The following is a 22490-nucleotide window of genomic DNA, read 5'->3' on the forward strand; positions in this document are numbered from 1 at the left end:
CTAAAAATAATGAGGGGGGACCATTAACTAAAAACCTGTAAAAAAGAAAATATGAGATAAAATCAACTTACCATTCGATGTTTTCTTTCTTCTAAAATCTTCTTTCTTCAGCCCCAAAAAAGGCCAAATAAAAATCCATAATAACCGACGCAATTAAAAAAAAAAAAAAAAAAACGAGCGCAAAAAAAAAAATCCATCTTCACCCATGGAGGGCTCCGCGCAGACTGAGCTCCGCAGGGTGGGGAAGGCTTATAAAGCCTTGCCCCGCCCTGCAATTAGGCTAAGAACACTCTGATTGGTGGGTTTGAGCCAATCAGAGTGCTCTTTGTCATTTTACAAGCGTGGGAAAGTTCTTTGGAATTTTCCCACGCTTGTAAAATGACACAGAGCACTGTGATTGGATGGATTTCAAGCCATCCAATCACAGTGCTCTGTGTCATTTTACAAGCGTGGGAAAGTTCTTTGGAATTTTCCCACGCTTGTAAAATGACACAGAGCACTGTGATTGGATGGATTTCAAGCCATCCAATCACAGTGCTCTGTGTCATTTTACAAGCGTGGGAAAGTTCTTTGGAATTTTCCCACGCTTGTAAAATGACACAGAGCACTGTGATTGGATGGATTTCAAGCCATCCAATCACAGTGCTCTTTGTCATTTTACAAGCGTGGGAAAGTTCTTTGGAATTTCCCCACGCTTGTAAAATGACACAGAGCACTGTGATTGGATGGGTTTCAAGCCTTATTATTTATATAGCGCCAGCAAATTCTGTAGCACTGACGAGCTTGAGCTATGCTTTGGGGACAGTGTCCCCAAAAGCGGGACAGGACCAGAAAATCAGGACTGGCTCATCGTAATGGATAGGAGGTACGGAATAGTCACCGAATAGTCACCTACACAATCACCTTCTACACACCAAACACTGCTGCACCATAATCACGACATACAAAAACCACAAGCAGCTTCCCACACACAGGGATATTCTGGCACACATTGCCAGAGACATGCCCTCAAACACTGGCACCCTGCCTATGGACCTGGGAGACCTGGATCCAGTCTCTCACGTTCTTATAGGAATCTGAATGTGGCAGGACATCCTGCCAGTTCTCTATAAACCAGATCTGCCTTTTCCCAAGATGGCCGCCATGGCCTCAGCCGTAAAGCAAGAGACGTTTACCAGAGGCAAACAAGCGTCAACGTTGGCGGGCTGACGTCACGGACTAGGCTGCGCTAATAAACAGGGCCCTTTGCGGCATTCCCAGCTCGGCTGCCGCCCCGCCCCCACAGCGAGGAAACCGCCAGCCCAGCGGTGAGTCTCTCCCTCCGCCATTAATAACATTCTGTAATAACAACTGTTTGATCTGAGCGCACACCCGGCCGGCGCCATTTTACCCCCAGATCTCGGTTTCTGTGGATATCGGTTATCGGGTGATATCGCTGTATCGTTGGTGTAGCCTTGTTACGTTGTATGTAGTTTTCATTACGTCGGCGTGACGTCAGACGCAGAAGGCGTGCCCTCGTATGACCGCGCCTCCCAGTGACGCAGTGGGCGTGGCCTCTCTTCATTCTCTGCTGCTAATGTTTTGTTTAACAAGTTGGGTGGTTTCAGTTTCTCCTTTTGACGTCACTGATGGAATGTGTCGGCTTAAAGGTATACACCCCCACATAAATACCGAACTACAACTCCCGTGATGCTTTGCCACTGTTAAAGCTGCAGTGTCACGCGTTCTCGAGATTCCATCAGTGATGTTAGCGCCTGGCGCTGGGTGAACAGGACATGCCAGGCACCCGTGAGGGACAGGTTCAGATTAGTAGGGCTTGGCGGGATCCTCCACAGACCTCAGTGCTGTACTCTCACGCATGCACGGGAGTTCAGCAGTGACGTCTGCCCCGGTGTCTGAAGAGGACCCGTCAGGAGAAGATGGTGGTGCCCATGATGGACAGGTTCAGGTATAAAGTCACCTTTGACACTCTCTTCCATCCACCCCCCCCACCCCCCCCCCCCCAAATTGTGCAACGTACCAGATGGTGACCCTGCCACTTTAAGACTAGTATGGAAGTGAGGGAGTTTGCGTATATTAATTCTGTTATAAAATCATTTTAAGGATGAAGAAGGGTCTTGAAAGATACTTCACACAGAACAAATTTGTTGGTCTGCATTTATGGATAATGCCCAAAAATACATTTAAAAAAAAAAAGACATTGTAGAGAAAATTCACATTTATTGAAATCAAAAAAATATAAATACATATGGCAAAACACTGCTGTACTGGTCCAATCATATGGACATGAAAAGATTAAAAAGTATGAATAACTCCAAATATAAAGAATACAAAACCTGACCGCAGGACCACCAGTGTTACTAGACCGCTAACCAAAAAGAAAGTTAGTAAAGCCCTGGACATGTGTGGCACCACACCTGGTGCTTTTTAAACGTGGTCCTGCGCTCAAGTCAGTGCTGCAGAAGCACCTAAAGTGTAACTTGCAGTGGACTTTACCCTTTAATGTAAAGAACCGCAGTTTATTTACAAAAAATGCAGTGTCTTCATTGGAAGGTTAAAAGGACAGGGACACTGCACCCAGACACCACTTCATTAATATAAAGTGGATCACGTGACTATAGTGTCCTGTTAAATGTATCACTTAGGTGTGTGTGTTTATTTTTTTTTCTTGCCTAATATGTAACTAAAAACGTATGCTGTGCAGAACTTCATATAATGCATAGTGTGTATAATTTGTGCCCAGGAATACATTGGGTCTTGCAGCAATTGACATGTTCAATGTTGACTTTCTTCCAGACCCGTCTGCTAACAGATGATTCTATCCACATACACTGATCAGCCACAACAATAAAAACACTGACAGGTGAAGTGAAAAACATTGATTATATTGTTACAATCCCACCTGTCAAGGTGTGGGATATATTAGGCAGTTCTTGAATTTCATGGAAGCAGTAAAAATGGAGAAGAAAAAAGAACTGAGTGACTTTGACAAGGGCCAAATAGAGATGGCTAGACGGCTGGGTCTGAGTGTCTCCAGGACGGCAAGTCTTGTGGGGTGTTCCAAGCATACAGTGATTAGTAACTTCCAAAAGGGGCGCAAGGACGTACAACCGGTGATCAGTGTAAAGCTTCAACAAAGGAACGGCAGGAAAACTCTTACAAATATTCAAGGGATTCCTGATGAACACGATAAGAAAAAACTAGTTCAAGCATTCAAAGAGGTAATGTACCTTTATTTAAAAACATTTTTATTCTATATGGTGAAGTTAAAGGAACACTCAAAGCAATGTAATGATTATGGTGCCATTTTAAGTAGTTGCAGTTTTAGTGCAGTGCTTGGAGTGTTCCTTTAAAATTGGATGCCCAGAACGTACTTTGATTTTCTGCTTTAACTATCTAATTCTTGCTACAGAAATTTGCTTGTGACGGTGCTGTGGTTGAACATCCAATATTTGGAGAGATGATCCAGCTTCCGGGAGATCAACGCAAGAATGCTTGCCAGTTCCTTGTAGAGGTACATATTGGCTTTCTTGTTGCAAATTGTACTTAATACTACAATTTTCTGTAAATTCCAGCTTTCCGAGTACAAAGGAACACTATAGGGTCAGGAGAACAAACATGTATTCCTGACCCTATAGTCAGTGGTGTATTTTGGATTTGTGCTGCCCTAGGCATGACTAAATTCGGGCACCCCCAAAATCTAAGTTTGCCCCCCCCCCCCCCCCCCCACCAATTCGTGTCAGGGCCATTTTTTTGACTGACAGACACATGCCCTCATTGATACATGCACTGATATACACTCACTGACAGATACAGTCATTGGCACACATACAGTCATTGGCACACACTGTTTAACCAACACACACTTTCACTGACAGACACACACTGACACACCCACTCACTGACAGGCACACACTCTCAGATACACATAAAATGACATACACACACTCACAGGCACACCCATTCTCACTCACAGACACACACTGATAGCTACACTCACAGTAAGGTGGACAGCCCCAGAACACAAGGCAAACAAGGCATTTGTCTGGGAGCTTGGGGTGGCATTTTTTGGCGCCCCCCATAAAAGTGCCGCCCTAGGCAAATGCCTTGTTTGCCTTGTGGTAAATACATCCCTGCCTATAGTATTAAAGCCTGGAGACTCTGACCATTGTGCAGCACTGCCCCAGGAAGCACCTCTAGTGGCTGTCTGAAGAGTGGCCACTGGAGGTGTCCCTAGGGAACAATGTAAACCCTGCCTTTTCTCTTAAAAGAAAGTGTTTTACATTAAAGCGGCACTGTCATGCCGAACTTACCTTTCCTCAATCTCTTCCTCTTCTCCCCCTCTCTCGGGATCTGTTATTCTTTTCTTCCTAACAAAAACAACAATATATGTGAACACAACCCAGTGAAAAAAATGAATAGTTCAAAACAAACCAGGACTTCCCTTAATATTTTTTAGGTGAAGTTTTCCCGGTAGATCCCCGAAGACTTCCTCTTGTCTTCAATAGATATATACACATAGAGTAGGGGAATATCTGCTAAATACAGACACAATAGAGAAACATAGCGTTTAACTGTGTGTGGGACAGATATTAGTATGTAATCACAATTGGTCACTCACAAATTCGTAGAATTAAAACAGCCTTAAGCAGTATCTTTTCTTTCAGTGTCCAATGTGGTGTTGTCCCTCCTCACACGTTCATCATAAAGTAGATGTATGTATCTCAAAAGAGAAAGATATATACAAAGATGTAGTGCACTTCCAGAGTAAAGTAAAAAAGTATTTAATGACTTACATTGAAATATAAAAACAAACAGCTTGTCACCATACGTCCTACGCGTTTCGTCCCAAGTCTGGACTTCCTCAGGGACTTGGTGCAGTAAAGTGCAATGAAAAATAGCAGCATAAAATACAATCCCCCCTCCCAGTCCTTATATACACCCCCTTTGAATTGTAAACGTCCATCAGCTGGCTTTCAATTCACTTTTTCGCGGCAAGGAACCCGGTGACGTCATCGCGTACGTTACGCTGTTGAACCTGGTGACGTCATCGCGTCCGACGTGTGCGTTTCATTTTGCGTTCCACCGACCCGGAAATGGGTCCCGGCCGTTAGCTAGTCGTTCTTGCGATGATGTGTTAGCTCAAAACATATGGGTAAAGGAAACCGGGGGGAGAGGAGAACAATTAAAAAAAACAAAAAACAAAAAAAAAACTCTGGATGGCACTACTTGCAAGAGATGTGGAAATAACCTCTATATTTACAATATGGTCTATGTTTATAATACAGTCGATATTTACAAATCTTACAGATACATTTGTTTTAATGATGAGATCTGTATAGGGGCATATGTTATCCGTTCTGCATACATTTCATACATGTTTCATTTGATGGGGAAAAGTCAGTATTTACAAGATAGGAGAAAAGAATGCAAAACAGATGTCTATATTGCCACTATTAAATATAGTATCCATCTGTAATGCAGTATCCATACATACATATAAATATTGATGTGGCTGGTGAAACCCATTTATATTGCACTTCTGTCTCTTTCTACTTAAAGGTGAATAAAAGCCTTTTGTATTTTCCGATCAGATGATTTATTGAATATCACATTACCTATATTTAGAATTTTATGGAGAAAAGGGGGGTTTTATTAAAATAAAAAAATATAAAAAAATATATAGAAATAGACTTAAAAAAAATTTTCATTTCTTTATTTATTTTTCCATTTTTATTTTTATTTTCATATTTATTTTTATTTTTATTTCAATTTTTCATTTTTATTTTTATTTTTACTTTGATTTATTTTATTTTATTTTTATTTTATTTTTAAGTCTATTTCTATATATTTTTTTATATTTTATATTTTTTTATTTTAATAAAACCCCCCTTTTCTCCATAAAATTCTAATTATAGGTAATGTGATATTCAATAAATCATCTGATCGGAAAATACAAAAGGCTTTTATTCACCTTTTAAGTAGAAAGAGACAGAAGTGCAATATAAATGGGTTTCACCAGCCACATCAATATTTATATGTATGTACATTAATATTTATATGTATGGATACTGCATTACAGATGGACACTACATCTAATAGTGGCAATATAGACCTCTGTTTTGCATTCTTTTCTCCTATCTTGTAAATACTGACTTTTTCCCATCAAATGAAACATGTATGAAATGTATGCAGAACGGATAACATATGTCCCTATACAGATCTCATCATTAAAACAAATGTATCTGTAAGATTTGTAAATATCGACTGTATTATAAACATAGACCATATTGTAAATATAGAGGTTATTTCCACATCTCTTGCAAGTAGTGCCATCCAGAGTTTTTTTTTTTTAATTGTTCTCCTCTCCCCCCGGTTTCCTTTACCCATATGTTTTGAGCTAACACATCATCGCAAGAACGACTAGCTAACGGCCGGGACCCATTTCCGGGTCGGTGGAACGCAAAATGAAACGCACACGTCGGACGCGATGACGTCACCAGGTTCAACAGCGTAACGTACGCGATGACGTCACCGGGTTCCTTGCCGCGAAAAAGTGAATTGAAAGCCAGCTGATGGACGTTCACCATTCAAAGGGGGTGTATATAAGGACTGGGAGGGGGGATTGTATTTTATGCTGCTATTTTTCATTGCACTTTACTGCACCAAGTCCCTGAGGAAGTCCAGACTTGGGACGAAACGCATAGGACGTATGGTGACAAGCTGTTTGTTTTTATATTTCAATGTAAGTCATTAAATACTTTTTTACTTTACTCTGGAAGTGCACTACATCTTTGTATATATCTTTCTCTTTTGAGATACATACATCTACTTTGTGATGAACGTGTGAGGAGGGACAACACCACATTGGACACTGAAAGAAAAGATACTGCTTAAGGCTGTTTTAATTCTACAAATTTGTGAGTGACCAATTGTGATTACATACTAATATCTGTCCCACACACAGTTAAACGCTATGTTTCTCTATTGTCTGTATTTAGCAGATATTCCCCTACTCTATGTGTATATATTCTTTTCTTCCTGTCTTCTTTAGTTTTCTTTAAAATCATAAGACAAAGTAGGGACTCTTTGTCTTATGGGATTTCTCCGCTTGACCAGCTCAGACCAGCGGAGGAGCAAAGTGTGCTTCATTTCCGCTGGTCAGAGCAATTTTCCCATGATCCCTAGCTTTCCTCCCTGTTCCCACAATGCTTCCTGTCAGTATTGCCAAACGTCCTGTCACTTAGACAGAACGCCGGCAAAACTGCCGAATTGCATCCTAACAGAATGAGAAGAGTTTCTCCATTGGTGTTGGGATGCAATTCGGTACTTTGTTTGTATCGGGATTTCATTCTAATGAATGAAACTCCGATCCTATTAATTGACGCGGCTGCATCTTGCAGCCGCTTAGTAGATAACTCCCTAATTCCCACGGTATCAGGGAGCTATCTACTAAAAGGCTGAAAGACCTGAATTGGTCTTTCAGCCAACTTTACTAATACTAAGTAAAGATTACTTAGTATTAGTAAATAATATGCCCCTACTCGCTATACCGCGAGTAGGGGCATGTCTAGTAAGCAGTGAGCAGCCTGTGGCTGCTCACTGTAAAAAACAAAACAAAAAAAACTAATAAACACTCCCCCCCCCCCCCCCCCCCCCCCCACGGGGTTAAAGATGGGGGGCCTACTGTCCTCCCACCTGGCCCCCACCCCTGCGCGGTGGGTGGGGGCCCTAATAAAACAATTAGGGGGGGGGGGCCTACTGTCCTCCCCCCTGGCCCCCACCCCTGCCCGGTGGGTGGGGGCCCTAATAAAACAATTGGGGGGGGGGGGGACCTATTGTCCTCCCCCCGGCCCCCTAAATGAACCCCCCCCCCCCCCCATCAAGGTGACTAGGGGTCCCAAGCCCCCAGTCACCCACCCCACCCAAAACATTCTATCCCCTACCTACCCCCCTCACCCTAAAAATAGCGAGGGGGGAATAAAATAACTAACCTGTAAAAAAAAAATTAAACTTACCATTTGACGTCTTCTTTTTTCTAAATTCTTCTTTCTTCAGCCCCCCAAAAGGCCAAATAAAAATCCATCATACCCGTCGCAAAAAAAAACAAAAAACGAGCGCAAACAAAAATTAATCCATCTTCACCCATGGAGGGCACGCCGCGTACTGAGCTCCGCAGGGCGGGCCAAGGCTTATAAAGCCTTGCCCCGCCCTGCAATTAGGCTTAGAACACAATGATTGGTTGGTTTAAGCCAATCAGAGTGCTCTGTGTCATTTTACACAGCGTGGGAAAATTCAAAAGAACTTTCCCACGCTGTGTAAAATGACAGATCACTGTGATTGGATGGTTTTAAAGCCATCCAATCACAGTGCTCTGTGTCATTTTACAAGCGTGGGAAAGTTCTTTGGAATTTTCCCACGCTTGTAAAATGACACAGAGCACTGTGATTGAATGGCTTGAAATCCATCCAATCACATGCTCTGTGTCAAGTGCGACGGGTATGATGGATTTTTATTTGGCCTTTTGGGGGGCTGAAGAAAGAAGAATTTAGAAAAAAGAAGACGTCAAATGGTAAGTTTAATTATTATTATTTTTTTTTTTTTTACAGGTTAGTTATTTTATTCCCCCCTCAATATTTTTAGGGTGAGAGGGGTAGGTAGGGGATAGAATGTTTTGGGTGGGGGGGGGTGACTAGGGGCTTGGGACCCCTAGTCACCTTGATGGGGGGGGGGGGGGGGGGTCATTTAGGGCCCCCACCCACCGCGCAGGGTGGGGGCCGGGGGGGGGAGGACATTGGCTCCCCCCCCACACTTATTACCATTTTGTTTTTTTACAGTGAGCAGCCACAGGCTGCTCACTGTTTAGTGGACATGGGGAGATTTTATGCTATTATGGGGGTCATATTGACCCCCATAGAGTGACGGGGGGACCTGGGGGGCTTATGAAGTGGTGGGGAGCTCTGCTCCCTGCAGCTTGTATAGTTACATATTACAAGGAGGCAGCTGCACGCCGGTAGCTTCCTCCTTGTAATAAACTGAACGAACACTGATACTCAGTGTTAGTTTGTTCATCTGATTTTTTTTCTATTCATTCATTCGTCTGTCTGATGAATGAATGAATGAATGAATAGATGAAATTCCCGTTCGCATGTCCAGGTGTTTCACTGGGCATGTGCGGGAATCTCAGTCTGTGTAGTGTGGGTAGATGTCCCATAGGGACTTCACCTACCCACACAAAGATGGCGGCGCCCTGAATATAGATCCGGGCAGAAGATAAAGAATTAAAAAGAGGTAATGTGGGGGACTTAGGGGCATTTGGGGGTGACTAGGGGGTCGAGTGGATGTAGTGGAATCGGGAGGGGGTTTAAAAAAAAAAACGGGATTCGGCATGACAGTGCCGCTTTAAAAAGCCTGCAGGGACTGACTATACTCACCAGAACAACTACAACTAGCTGTAGTAGTTCTGATGACTAGTGTCCCTTTAGGTCAAAAGTGAACAGCATAGCAATTAATGAGACACACAGGTCTCATTAATTGTAACAATATATACAGAAACTTGCAGGATTTCAGTACAATTTTTAAGCTGTGTTGCTAATTGTGTTATACAATGTACCTTAACCCTTTTCCTTTTCTTTTGTTTAGATTGGACTTGCCAAGGATGACCAATTGAATGTTGTTGAGTCTTAAGCTGCAAAACCTATTGTCTGCATCTAAAATTAAAGCACTTCCTCTGGCATAAAAAACAAACCCTTCTTGTCTCAAGTTTAAAACTTGGCTATTGAAATGCTGCCCCTTTGAGGACTGTAAAAAAACTTGGGTAACTTTGTTAAAACATGAACTTGTCCTGGAGACCATATACAAAAGTATATAATTTTTTTGTCTTGTCAGTCTGTACCTTCAGTTACAGGTCCCATTGTGCTATGGCCTAGGTGGGTAAGGATTTATAAATATACAAAATATTGCTTGTATGTGCATCTTAGTGGTGAGGTAATGTGACCTCTAAGCATGCCTAAAGATGGGATGAATCTCTGCTGTAAAGTGGGTCTGACTGAATGGTAAGCCTGTCAACATGCTCACTTGGAGTTGCTTGGAAATAGTCTTTTACGTATGACTTAAACAGGCGTTTAAACCAACAAGGTAAATATTTTGTTTTTCTGTATGTATTGCTTTTGATAACTTTGAAAATGGGTGTTGGTAAGATTGAAGATTTAACTCTGTGCACATCTTGCTAAATGTATGCATATGTGGATGAATCCATCCAGGGTCCATACCTCCTGTGGTAGATGTAAGAGAATGGCTTCTCTAGAAGCTCATATTGGCAATCTGGAGAAATTGCAACATGAGTCAGATTGATAATCTTGAAATGGGGCTGCTGCTAACTTACGGGGGGGGGGGAGATAAGAAGAGAGGGGAGATAAGGCAGGCACATAGCTGGATAACATGACCTGGCAACAGTGGGAGGGAAAGGTTTAGCTAGCCCTGACCTTGTGCAAACTAACAGATTTTCCTGTTTCAGAGAAGATGTTGGGAGCAGTTGTACTGGAGGAAGCTGTACATTTTAATTATAAGGAAACAGTCCTTCTAGTGTGAGTGGTGTTGAGAATGTAACAAAGGCTACACAGGTTGTAATGGTAGGGGACTATCATTAAGAGAGAAGATGGGGGTAATATGCCGCTCTGATTGTCTCATTTGAACAGTTTGCTGTTTAGAAGGACCAATTTGGAGCAAGGGAAGCAATTTGTTTTGGACTGATGTAGAAGCAAAGCTGACCTACTCCTGTAGACTGTCTCGAAACAGGCTTTTGAGTTTTCAGTTTTGAAGCTGTAAATGTATTCAGTATCTTGGTTAAATAAACTTTTTTCAATTTAAGCATTTTAAGTCTCTTTCTGGTAAAGGTAAATAAGTAACAATTCACTGATATGTCTGGATTCAATTTATCGAGCACTGCTAATCTATCACACAACTTGGATGTTGTATAAGCACTATGGTGTCATTTTTGTTTTACTTGCAAAAGCTGACTTGATACATAACTTGGCTTCCGACGGTGGGGTGGGGGGGGGGAGAGGGGGGTTGTTAACCCTAGCTGGACCAGGCACCAAGACCACTTCATTAAGCTGAAGTGGTCTGGGTGTCTAGAGTGGTCCTTTAAGTCGAGAGAGATGTAAACTATGAGAAGGAAGGACAGAATAAAACAATGTATGTTCTGCAGGTAAATAAAAGATGGGTTTTGGTGATGGCTGTGGACCAAAGGTGGGAGATATAAAGGCACACTGTAACCACTAAAGTCTGCTGTTGTCATGTATAGTACCAAGAGTGCCCTTGCATTCTCTAAATTAAGTTTACGGTTTAAGAACACTCACAACTTACCTGGGATCTGGGGGTAGGGGGAGAGGCCTCTAAGGTATTGGAAAGACACAGGCACAAATGGGATGGAGATAGTGAGACACAAGCAGCTGCTGGAAAAGATACATGGATGATGGCATTTAAACCTGGAATTCTTAGGGCCTGCTACAGTCCTTTTGTCAACAGGTACTGACTGAAGCTGGAAGATATTCCACCTCCTGTATTCCTGGATTGCTAACATTCTCATGTATTACTATAGATTTGTAACCATTTTACCTGTAGTTTGTAATATTCTGTTCATGCAGTATGTATTATAGTCATTTAATGTTTCTGACCAATATTTCATGTAGACAGTTATTAATATTTTGGGTGATAGAATTTGTTTGCTAAACTTTTCGATAGTATAGAACACATGGATACTCTACCCCTCTCCCCTCCCCCCCCCCCCCCCCACTCTTTTCTCCTCCCCAGTTGTAAATACTTCCATATAACTGTTCAATCTTATTCTCTGTTATTCAGGCCTCACTCAACTCAGTGAAAGACTGAGAGTCCCCCTAAATATATAGCATGCTCCTCCAGCTGTTTGAGATTCTCACCCAATTACCTCTTCATTCCCCTAACATCTTACCAATAGCTGCTTCTCTGTTAACTCGTTCAGCCATCACCTCCAAACTTCCCCTGCTACATCTTGTCTCAAATCCCCATGGTTTCCTTTATATTGTAAGCTCACGGGCCATCTAGCCAAGCACTTTGTATAAAAGAGCTCCAATGGCTAGATATCAGCTTACGGGCAGGGCTCTCTACCTCTTGTATTTGTCTGTGTATATTGTACGTTTCTCCACTAATTGCACAGCGCTGCGGAATCTGTTGGCGCTTTATAAATAGCAATAATAAATAAAACAGCTGTTTAGTTTGCAGCAAGTGTGGCCACACTTCTACTGTGACTGAGTCTGTCCCTGAAGGAGTTAACATCAGAAGTGTTTCTACTAGGTTTGAGAGAAGCAGAACAATATAAATAGAATATAAAATGGCACTTCACAAAGCCTCGACTAATATTTACACTGATTTATTGTACAGTTTATATAGGTTGTTTTTAATGGTGGGGGATAAGGGCAGAGAATAGGTGTATGGGGAAACTGAAAAAGAGGTCAGCAAGCTGGGTTAACACTTGTTGAGAAGGCAGGAGAGCTCTCAGAAAGGGATACTATGCACCTAGAAAAGAGGCACATGAGGTACATTACAGTAGAAAAAATATAGGGAGCTATGGATTTGGGTACTGTGCATCCTAAATAGGGATATTGGGAAGGTATGCATTGTGTATAGATCTCTGGCCAAACCTCACCTAGCTGTGGCGCTCACATCTTCCTACACACTTTCTGAAAAAAGAGCCTGTATTTTTTTTTTTGTCTTCTTGCAAAGTGTGCTTATAGTGGTACTGTAAGCACTATATAACAATTAATTGATAATAGTGCTGGAGACCCCAGTGTTAAACCATTTTCAAGCCGTTTAAAGTGGCACTGTCACCATTTTGGCAAAGTCCCCAGTGATGACAGCATTGCTGGGGGTCTCGTGGCCCGGGAGGGAAGGAAGGTAAAGGTGAGTTTAGTTACCTGAACCTGTCCCTCATGAGTGCCACCATCTTGGTCCAGTGTGGTTCTCCTCTGCACTGGCAAGAGGACAGCATTGAGGACTATGGTATCCTCTATAGACAAGTCAATGCCCTCAGCCGTCACTGATGTCGGCTCCAGGCATTAACACTTAGGCTCAACCTTGTGTCAAGTAGAGTCAGGTGGAGGAGAAATATAAAGATAAAGTAGACCCTATTTGTCTCTGTTTATCTCTTGACTGGGTTGAAATTTCAGTGAAATTCCAACACAGTCGTGAGTATTTCATAAAGATTACATCTTTATGAAATACTCATTTTTCATGGGTAGTGACAGTGCTGCTTTAGCACTAAATAAGGGTCCCTGGCCTCCACCAGCCCAGACTTTACTGGAGCTATGGATAAGGCAGCGACTATAAACTTCCTTCTAGTCAGACCAGCAATAAGTTTTGTTATAGGATAAAAGCAGTCCGCTGACATCCTTGGCCAATCACAGACATCCCCTGAGGTGTGTCTAGGGCGTCCTAAACGGAAACAAAAGTGATTTACCCCTTCCTGATATGAGAATTCATGATGTCTTACACAGAGTTGGCTTTGGTGTGAGCAGGGTTAAATATCAACTCACAAGGGAGTATGAATGGATACCTTGGGTTCCCCGTGGGGCAATTTTTAGTGGCCCTAGACTTTGTTATGAGCTGCTTGCAGTGTCGCAAGTAGTTCTTTAAATAGGCATTTAAACTCTCACAAGGGAGCACAAAGTATGAATGGATACGTTGGGGTCCCCGTGGGGCAATTTTTAGGGGCCCTAGACTTTGTGATGAGCTGCTTGCAGTGTCGCAAGTAGTTCTTTAAATAGGCATTTAAATGCCTGCTCACATCACTAACACCAAGTAAAAATGGATACATGGGGCTCCTGTTAGTCAGCTTGGGTCATTTTTAGTGACCCCAGACTCACCGATGAGGTCTATGCAGCGCCACATAAGTCAGCACCACATAGAGCATTTTAACATCATTTATAAAACAGAGGCTGGGCAATCGCGCTCGGCTCAGTTTTTCTGGGTTGCAGGCTAGTTCAGGGAGACATTCCGGGGGATTGAATAGACCTTGGCAGGGTCTCACAGCTTGTCCCTAGCCAAATGTCACTGGTGCTGGGCTTTGTCAGCATTGATCTCTCTATTATCTGCTGGGACACAGGGCTCCATTCCTAATTACAGTAAGTGTAATGATACAAATTGCCAGTAGATGGCGGTCACAAACAACTATACCGTATATTGTGTTAAATGGTAAACACATTTCTAAAATCAGAAGTTATAGTGCATCTTGGAGTGAGCGGTGGGATTATGGTTAGTGTAGGCCTGTAGGGTAATGTGGATTGCTGGGTATGAGTTACTACTATTTTAGAGAGTGTAATGTTATGGGTGGTAATATTAGGTTAGGCATATGGTAAGGGATATGGTTGGTATATCATTAGTGTGGGTGTTGGTATAGGGTTTGTGTTAACTATATAAAAAAAATTAGATCCTAATCATAGTAAACATTTAACAGGACTGATATATGAATTTATTTTTAGTTATTTTTTAATAAGCTGCACTGAATGTATAAAGCTTATTATAAGCAAAAATGTGTGGGGTGGGGAACTTAATTTTTTTCCAATTTTTAACGTGGTTTTCTCAGTCTGTACAGATGTTTAAACATCAACTGGATGCTTAGTTGCAAAAACATAATATTCAGGGATATCATGTTTAATAGATGGTGTAAAGGCTTCTTGATACAAAGGGAGATCTGACTGCCATTTTGGGGTCAAGAAGGATTTTTTTTCCCCTTAGTTTCTTGCAAAATTGAAAAACTCTTCAAACAGGATTTTTGGCCATCTTTTGGATCAACAGCAAAAAAAGACGAGAGGCTGAATTGATGGACGCTTTTCTCTTTTTCAGCCTATGTAACTATGTAAAAAAAAAAAAAAACTATAGCTCAAATGTAAGGTTTTAGGCAGCGCTGGGAGCTGACCTGCAAGGGAAGCTTCCACCTCCCTCCATAAATATCTTGAAGGTCGTTAATGGGAAGATAAATGCCATAGACCCACGATAGGCAGCCAAAGAACTTTAGGTTATTTAAAGATAATGTCCCGGCAGTTTCACCTCTCAATTTAGAAGTTAAAACACACTTTAGATTCTGTTTATGCAGCCCTAACCACACTTCCCCTGGCTGTGACTAACACAGCCTGCATGAAAAAACAAAAGTTTTATTTTCAATCAGGTGTTAATTTGCTCTAGACATTTGTATCCATGCTCTGTAAATTGAACTTTAATCACACACAGAAGGCTCCTGAAGATTATTGACAGGAAACAACACGTTCTAGATTCAACAGACTGAGCAGTAAAGGAACCTATAACATCTAGGTTATTTTTTAGGAAGCCTGTGCAGGGAGGTGTGACTAGGGTTGTGTAAACAAAGTGATTTAAATTAACACAATAGCGTCAGGAATACAAATGTGTACACACGCACCCACCTTGGCACACAGATATAAACACTGGCACACAGATACATGCACTGGCAAATACACACAATCTGACATACACACACACTGGCACATACACACAGAGAAACGTATAAGCATGTTAAAATGTTTAAATTTGCAGCCACCCTCCTGATAGCTTACCTTTTGTGCCCAGGAGGGTGGCTTGCTTTGACTCCTGGTGATGGTGGGAGTGAGCATGCAGCAGTTCACCCCAGCCTCTCCTGTCTCAATGCTGCCTTCAGCCTCCTTCCATTCCTTCCTTGCTGCGCTCTGCAAAGTTGGCAGGAAGTGACAGGCTGTCTTCCCCGCTAGCTGATACTACAGTAGCCCTGTTGCGCTCTTAAAGGGCTGCAGTAACTAACCTGGTCCATGTTGAGTGCCGCAGCCCGTTAAGAGCGCAACAGGGCCACAAGTCTTGCCAAGGGGGCCTGCAAATCATATACAATATCCTGGAAATCACACACACAATCTGACATAAACTGTACATTAGACTGTGTGTGTGATTTCCGGGTGTTGGGAGCCGCATTCAAAATGCGAGAGACTCCCAGTATCTCCAGGAGAGTTGGGATGTCTGTATTTTGAGGGACAGAGGCGTATCTAGAAAGCATGGGGCCCCGGTGTGAAAATTGCCCTGCCCCCCATAGTCTTCCCCATACTTCCCCTCACACATGCAGACATAAACATACATGTAGACACACACACACACAGAGACCTATACATACACACATACAAACAAACAGACACACACATACATCAAAAGAGAAAAAAGGGTTGCACTCAATCCTTAAAATCACAGGGTGCTAACTGAGTATGGGTCAACAGCTGCTTTGACGTATCACAGTGAGTGTCTGAGATTTTTTTTTTTTGACACACATACATACAGACACACATGCAAAATGGTTTAGTCACCCTCCTGTTTCCTACCTTTTAGGTGCAGGAGGGTAACTTTCCCTGGGGTCCAGTGGCTCAGGCTAATGGGAGTCAGACCGGGGCTGTCACTCTGATGTCATCGCAGGGGGCCAGGTCTCGTTGTTAAAGTGCTTCAGCGCTGACTGGGGCCCCCCTGGATATTTCCATCGGGTGGCCCTAACAACATGGGCCATGCGATGGGCCCCTGAACAAGCGACCCCTGGCGGTTACACCGCGTGGGCCATGGCCGCAACACATTGCTGGTGGGCACCTCGGTTGCAGGGGTCCACAGAGCAGCCGCGCCCCCTGGAGTGATGGACCCGGTCGCAGGGGTCCACAGGGCGGCCGGGCCTCCTGGATTGACGGGCCTGGCCGCAGCTGTGACCACGGTAGATCAGCCACTGTTGAGGGACCTGCTTGACAACCCAGACAGAAAGTACAGATCATTTTATTTGCAAGCCTCATCTTTGACCCCTGTAACTTTCCAAAACCCCACTTAAGACGTGTACATGCCAGATACTGTTGTACTTGCAAGACACCGCTGAAAACAAATATTGGTGTTTTAGTGCAGTAAAACATATCATGACGATGATATCATCAGTGAAAAGTAAATAAAAGCTAAAGCAATCCTTTGGGAGGGGGTCACTAAAACCCCAATATTATTATAAGCGGGTTTTAAACCTCCATATGTCCAAACTGAGGCGGGGGGGGGGAGAGGGGGCAGATCTACTAAATATTTAAAACATTAGCAGAGCAGGAACTGGATGGCACAATCTCATGTAGGTGGGTCCTATATTATAACAGAGAGACAGGGGGATTTAAATTGAAAAAATAATGGTTGATGGACAGATCAATGTCTGCCCCTTGTGGCCTGAGAATGGGGGGCTGTTTTCTTTATTATAAATGTGCAGATACAGAGCTCTAGGAGTAGACCCCCTCCCCCCTCCCATTCCCACAGTGTGGCTGTAGCCCCTGGCAACCGTAACCCGACTCTATTTCTTTTCCACAACAATGTCTGCCTTTTGCCAAGATGGCCGCCGTGGCCTCAGCCGCGCCCAGAGACGCTTATCCGGGCCAAACAAGACGTCACTGCGAGAGGCGGGGGGAAGGGGGCGGCGCCGCGTCACTGCTGCGCACTGACGTCACGGAGGAGGCGGGGCCTGCTAGCATATATAAAGCCGCGCGGCCATTTCCTCGGGTACGTGTTCAGCAGCTCTGCCTCACGCTCACAGCTACCAGCAGCAGCTCCTCTCTGTCTCTCCGCGCGGCCTCCACAGCTCTGCTGCCGTCCCCACCGAGGAAACCCCATCCTATCGTATGTCAGCTATCCAGAACCTCCAACACTTCGGTGAGTCTCTCTCTCCGCCATTACCGGCCCCTCCCCACATCACACTCAGCCATCAGGGAGCCCCGGGGATCACTGCGACCCGTGTCATAGCCGGGCAGAGGGCTCCGCCCGCCGCCATTTTACACCTCAGACCTGGGTTCCTGTCAGTAATGTCTCCGGGGGGGGGGAGAGGGTTAATGTGCGGGGAGTCTGGCCAGGGGTGCGAGCTCGTTATACCGTGTTATTCACTATTATCAGTCCGGTGATCTGATCTCACTGGGAGGTGACGTACTGTGTGAGGTAACGGCAGACTTATCGGCGATTAAAATGGCGGCGCCATCTTCCCTTCTGTTTGAACTCGTTACGACGTAGTTTCCGTGACGTCAAACGCAGGCGTGTCCTCGCTGTATAGCCACGCCTTTCCCCCAGCGTGACGCACTGGGCGGGGCCTCCCCCCTCTAGCTATTCAGTCGAGCCCTGCCTTAGTGTCGCTAATGTAATTTAATGGTATTGATCGAACTACAACTCCCGTGATGCTCTGCCACTAAGGATTGTTTAAAGCCCCTCTGAGAGATGTAGTTCTATTGCAGAGATCTTGTATTAGCATTCTAGATCTGGCTAGATTAATTTGCAGAATGGGAGGGAGGGGACTATTATTTGTAAGCCGGTTATCTAGTTATAGGAGATTTTATGGTTTAGTGAAACTGATATTAAAGACTGCTTGGGTTATGATGAATCAGGCTCATGTCATGGGGATGTGTCTGTCATTGCAGGACAGGGACAAGGTATCCAGACCACCTCTCTGAGGTCTGGGTGACACTCACTCATATAATTTATATATTTTTTTTTTTGTATGTAAATATATGTAACTAAACACCTATGTTGCGCACACCTTGGCAGAATGTCACGTACTGAGTTGTATCTGTAACTGATGTGTTCAGGACTACCTTTTTTTTTTTTTTGGTCTTGCAGCAATTAACATGTACAATGATTACTTGTATTTTTTTTTTTCCAGACCCCTTTGCTGATGCAAGTAAGGGTGATGACTGGCTCCCAGCTGGGACAGAGGATTCCATCCATATAAGGATTCAGCAACGGAACGGCAGGAAGACCCTTACAACTGTCCAAGGGATATCTGATGACTACGACAAGAAAAAACTAGTTAAAGCTTTCAAAAAGGTAATGTCTTCTGTATGACTAAGTTAAAGTAGCACTGTAGTGATTATGGTGCTAGGAGTGCACTGTCCCTCCATGTGAGTGTTACTATAAAATTGGATGCCCTGAACATACTTTGATCTTCTAATTCTCGTTACAGAAATTTGCTTGCAATGGTACTGTGGTTGAGCATCCAGAATACGGAGAGGTGATCCAGCTTCAGGGAGACCAACGCAAGAATGCTTGTCAATTCCTTGTGGAGGTACATAATGGCTTTCTTGTTACACCTCTCAAAATACATACAGCGTGTGTGGTGTTGTGAAATTTATCTCAAATTTATTTTTATTTTATTTCAGGTTGGACTTGCCAAGGACGACCAGCTGAAGGTCCATGGGTTTTAAGCAGCAAAACATGTCTGCAAATAAAGTTAAAGAACCTCCTCTGGCAATGCATAGAAAACAAGCTCCTCCCTTGTCACAAGTTTAAAACTTGACTTGTGAAATGCTGCCCCTTTAAGGACTGTAATAAACTTTGTTAACTCTCTATACTGTCTCGGGGGACAAGTCCATGTTTTAACAAAGGGTTTTTTGTTTCTTTTTCTAGCATGAATATGTCTAGATGTCAGTCTGTATGTGTAGTTACAGGTCCCATGGTGCTATGGCCTAGGTGGGCCAGGGTTTATAACTATACAAAATGTGACTTGTATATGCATCATAGTGGTGAGGTAAGGTGACCTCTAACCAAGCCTAAAGATGGGACAAATCTTTGCTGTGTTGTGGGTCACACTATGCGTTGACAGTGGATGTTAAGCCTGTCAGCCTATTTGTCAGAGCATCAGAAGATGCATCGAAGGACCGTTTGTGGGTAAACTTATGACAAGGGAAACAATTTATTTTGGACTAATGTAGAAGCAAAGCTGACATACTTTTGTATACTGGCTAGAAACATGCTTTTGAGTTTCCATTTTAAAGCTGTACGTGTATTTAACATTTTATTTAAATAAAACTTTTCAATGAAGTCCTTTAAAGTCTCTTTCTGCTGAATGTGGATAAGTTGCAATTCCCTTTTACATGTCTGAAATGTATCTGAACATTCTTAATCCAGAACATTAGGTAGTTGTGGTATTTTAAAATACTGTCTTAACTCAAACCACCTTTTTAGTGGGGAAATGCTTCTCACAGAAGTTCATCCTTGCAAGTTCTGGTATCTCTAACCAAATGCGTTTTGATGGAAGCTGAGAGAATGAAGGACAGAGTGAACGAAGATTGCTTGTGCTGCAGGCTCCCTCATATTTGTGATATCACTAGGGTCCTGAACATACAACTGATGCATCCTGTTAAGGAATACATCTGATCCATGGAGTATTTTTCTAATAAAGGGCTATGATCTATTCTATACTTACATGGAGGGGCTCTGATATTAGGAGAAAACACACAACCAGGTGTGTGCATCAATACATACATGTAAGGCAAGAAATGTACTGATCGGATAATTAAATTCAAAACTGAAACTTATGTAGGTTTTTTTTGGGCATGGTTGCCAGGTCCTTCTAGTTTTAACCCTGCAGCTGAAAGCAGTTTCTCTGAAACAGTTAGCTATGTTAACATTGCAGGGTTAATCCAGACTTCCGCGCTTTACAGAGAAAACATTTGCACTGAGTTCAGTACCAAACAAATCCCTATAGGAAAGCATTGAGTAATGCTTTCCCATAGGTGGGTTTGAGTGCACGCCTCTGGCTGCACATGCACATTTGGCTCCACTCAAGAGCTGACATCGATGGAGAAGGTGCCACCTGTGCTGAGAGGGCCACACTGGATTATGGTAAGCAAATAAACCATTAACTACCGTGTATATACTCGAGTATAAGCAGAGTTTTCAGCATTTTTTGTGCTGAAAAACCACCACTCATCTTATACTCATGTCAATTGTATTATGGCAATTTATATTGCCATAAAACAGACAAGGACCGGGGGCTGGCAGGAAGCTGTAACTTACCTTTCCTACAGCTCCCTTCTCTCTCCTCCGGTCCGTTCAGCTCCCTCTGCAAGTCTCGCGAGAGCGGCGGGGTCAGAGCGTTGCCACGGGTTACCGTGGCCGCGAGACTTTCAGACGGAGCTGCACGGACCAGAGGAGAGAGAGAAGGGAGCTGACAGGAGCTGCTGTGAAGGTAAGTTACAGCTTCCTGCCAGCCCCCGGTCCTTGTCTGTTTTATGGCAATATAAATTGCCATAATACAATTGACATGAGTATAAGATGAGCTCTCTGTGTGCCCCCCTCCTACAGCCCATCCACTGGACCACCAGGGAGTGAGAGCCCCCCTCCCTAGCCAGCCAACAAGCAGGGAGGGAGGACGAAAAAAAAATAATAAAAAAATTATAATAATCACACACACTGCACACATACACTGCATTCATTATACACACACTGCATTTATACACACTGCACTCATATACACACTGCATTCAATATATACACACACTGTAAATAAATATTCAATTAAGTCCGGAGGGCGTACTATTACGTCCTTTTAAATGCGGCTCTAAACGCCGCCGGACGTAATAGTACGCCCTTCGGCATTTTAGTAACTTACCCGGTCGCCGGTGGTCCCACGCCGGCGATCGCGGTTGGGGGGACTCCCAGGGAGCCCCCCCGCGGCACATCTTCCTCCTCCGGTGCCTCCCGGTCATGTGGGGGTGAGGTCCTTGCGAGGACCTCACAATCACATGGCCGGTATAGCTGGCTCAGGCATTGCCAGCAGGGGGACCAACTGTAATGACAGTTGGTCCCCCTGCTGGCTGAAAATCAAATAAAAATAATGTTAAAAGTGTAAAAAAAAAATGTATACTTAGATCATATATATATATATTATATATATATGATCTAAGTATATACATACACACACATACACCGTCTAGGTGTATTTTAATATTAATATATATATAATTATATAATGTTAATATCAAATTACACGTAGACTGATACTGATTAAATATATATATAATTATTGTTATATATATATTTATAAATAATATAAAAAAAATAAATATGTAAATACGTAAAAAAATAAAATAAATAATTAAAAATAAAATATTAAAAAATATATAGATGTGTTTTATTTCGTTCTAACTGTATTGTGATATTAATATATATATATTTATATCAAAATACACGTAGAACGAAATAATATATATCTATATACATAAATATATACGTATATATCACTATATATATATACCTATATATAAATAAAAATATTAAAAAAAATATATATATATATATACGTATATATACACATATGTATATATATACATATATTAATTCTACACATATATTTATGTAATAATTTTACATAATTAGTTATCCTAATTAATTACAATTAGCGGGACCTGCCTGACCACCCATGCCGAAAGTATAGGGAATTTAATTTGCTAGCACTATATTTAACCCTATAACTTTCCAAGACACCATAAAACCTGTACATGGGGGGTACTGTTTTACTCGGGAGACTTCGCTGAACACAAATATTAGTGTTTCAAAACAGTAAAATGTATTACAACCATGATATCGCCAGTAAAAGTGACGTTTTTTGCATTTTTCACGCACAAACAGCACTTACAGGGACGATATTATTGCTG

The 22490-nt window shown here is 42.7% G+C and overlaps 2 protein-coding genes across 4 annotated transcripts; both read left to right on the plus strand.

Annotated features, from left to right (window-relative positions):
• The first annotated feature begins 1268 nt into the window (after positions 1 to 1268).
• LOC134565851 (eukaryotic translation initiation factor 1-like) lies at positions 1269 to 9806 on the plus strand. Of its 3 annotated transcripts, none has more exons than XM_063425520.1 (4): positions 1269 to 1307; positions 2797 to 3221; positions 3413 to 3514; positions 9643 to 9806. In XM_063425520.1, the coding sequence occupies exons 2-4, from the start codon at positions 2943 to 2945 to the stop codon at positions 9685 to 9687; spliced, it is 426 nt and encodes a 141-aa protein (XP_063281590.1). In that variant the 5' UTR covers positions 1269 to 1307; positions 2797 to 2942; the 3' UTR covers positions 9688 to 9806. The 3 variants fall into 3 exon arrangements, with proteins under 3 accessions (XP_063281590.1, XP_063281591.1, XP_063281589.1); XM_063425521.1 differs by lacking the exon at positions 1269 to 1307 and adding an exon at positions 1602 to 1649; XM_063425519.1 differs by lacking the exon at positions 1269 to 1307 and adding an exon at positions 1743 to 1948.
• Positions 9807 to 17592: 7786 nt separating this feature from the next.
• On the plus strand, positions 17593 to 19400 carry LOC134565852 (eukaryotic translation initiation factor 1-like). The gene is made up of 4 exons (XM_063425522.1): positions 17593 to 17721; positions 18716 to 18879; positions 19016 to 19117; positions 19212 to 19400. The coding sequence occupies exons 1-4, from the start codon at positions 17691 to 17693 to the stop codon at positions 19254 to 19256; spliced, it is 342 nt and encodes a 113-aa protein (XP_063281592.1). The 5' UTR covers positions 17593 to 17690; the 3' UTR covers positions 19257 to 19400.
• Positions 19401 to 22490: the final 3090 nt, after the last annotated feature.

This window comes from Pelobates fuscus, chromosome 6 (genome assembly GCF_036172605.1).
Source record: "Pelobates fuscus isolate aPelFus1 chromosome 6, aPelFus1.pri, whole genome shotgun sequence".
Lineage (NCBI taxonomy): Eukaryota > Metazoa > Chordata > Amphibia > Anura > Pelobatidae > Pelobates > Pelobates fuscus.

Coding starts and splice junctions, on each gene's coding strand:
- LOC134565851 (XM_063425520.1), top strand. CDS start 2,943: ATGGAAGCAGTAAAAATGGAGAAGAAAAAAGAACTGAGTGACTTTGAC. Junction 3,222..3,412: donor TAGTTCAAGCATTCAAAGAG/GTAATGTACCTT, acceptor TTCTTGCTACAG/AAATTTGCTTGTGACGGTGC. Junction 3,515..9,642: donor CTTGCCAGTTCCTTGTAGAG/GTACATATTGGC, acceptor TCTTTTGTTTAG/ATTGGACTTGCCAAGGATGA.
- LOC134565852 (XM_063425522.1), top strand. CDS start 17,691: ATGTCAGCTATCCAGAACCTCCAACACTTCG. Junction 18,880..19,015: donor TAGTTAAAGCTTTCAAAAAG/GTAATGTCTTCT, acceptor TTCTCGTTACAG/AAATTTGCTTGCAATGGTAC. Junction 19,118..19,211: donor CTTGTCAATTCCTTGTGGAG/GTACATAATGGC, acceptor ATTTTATTTCAG/GTTGGACTTGCCAAGGACGA.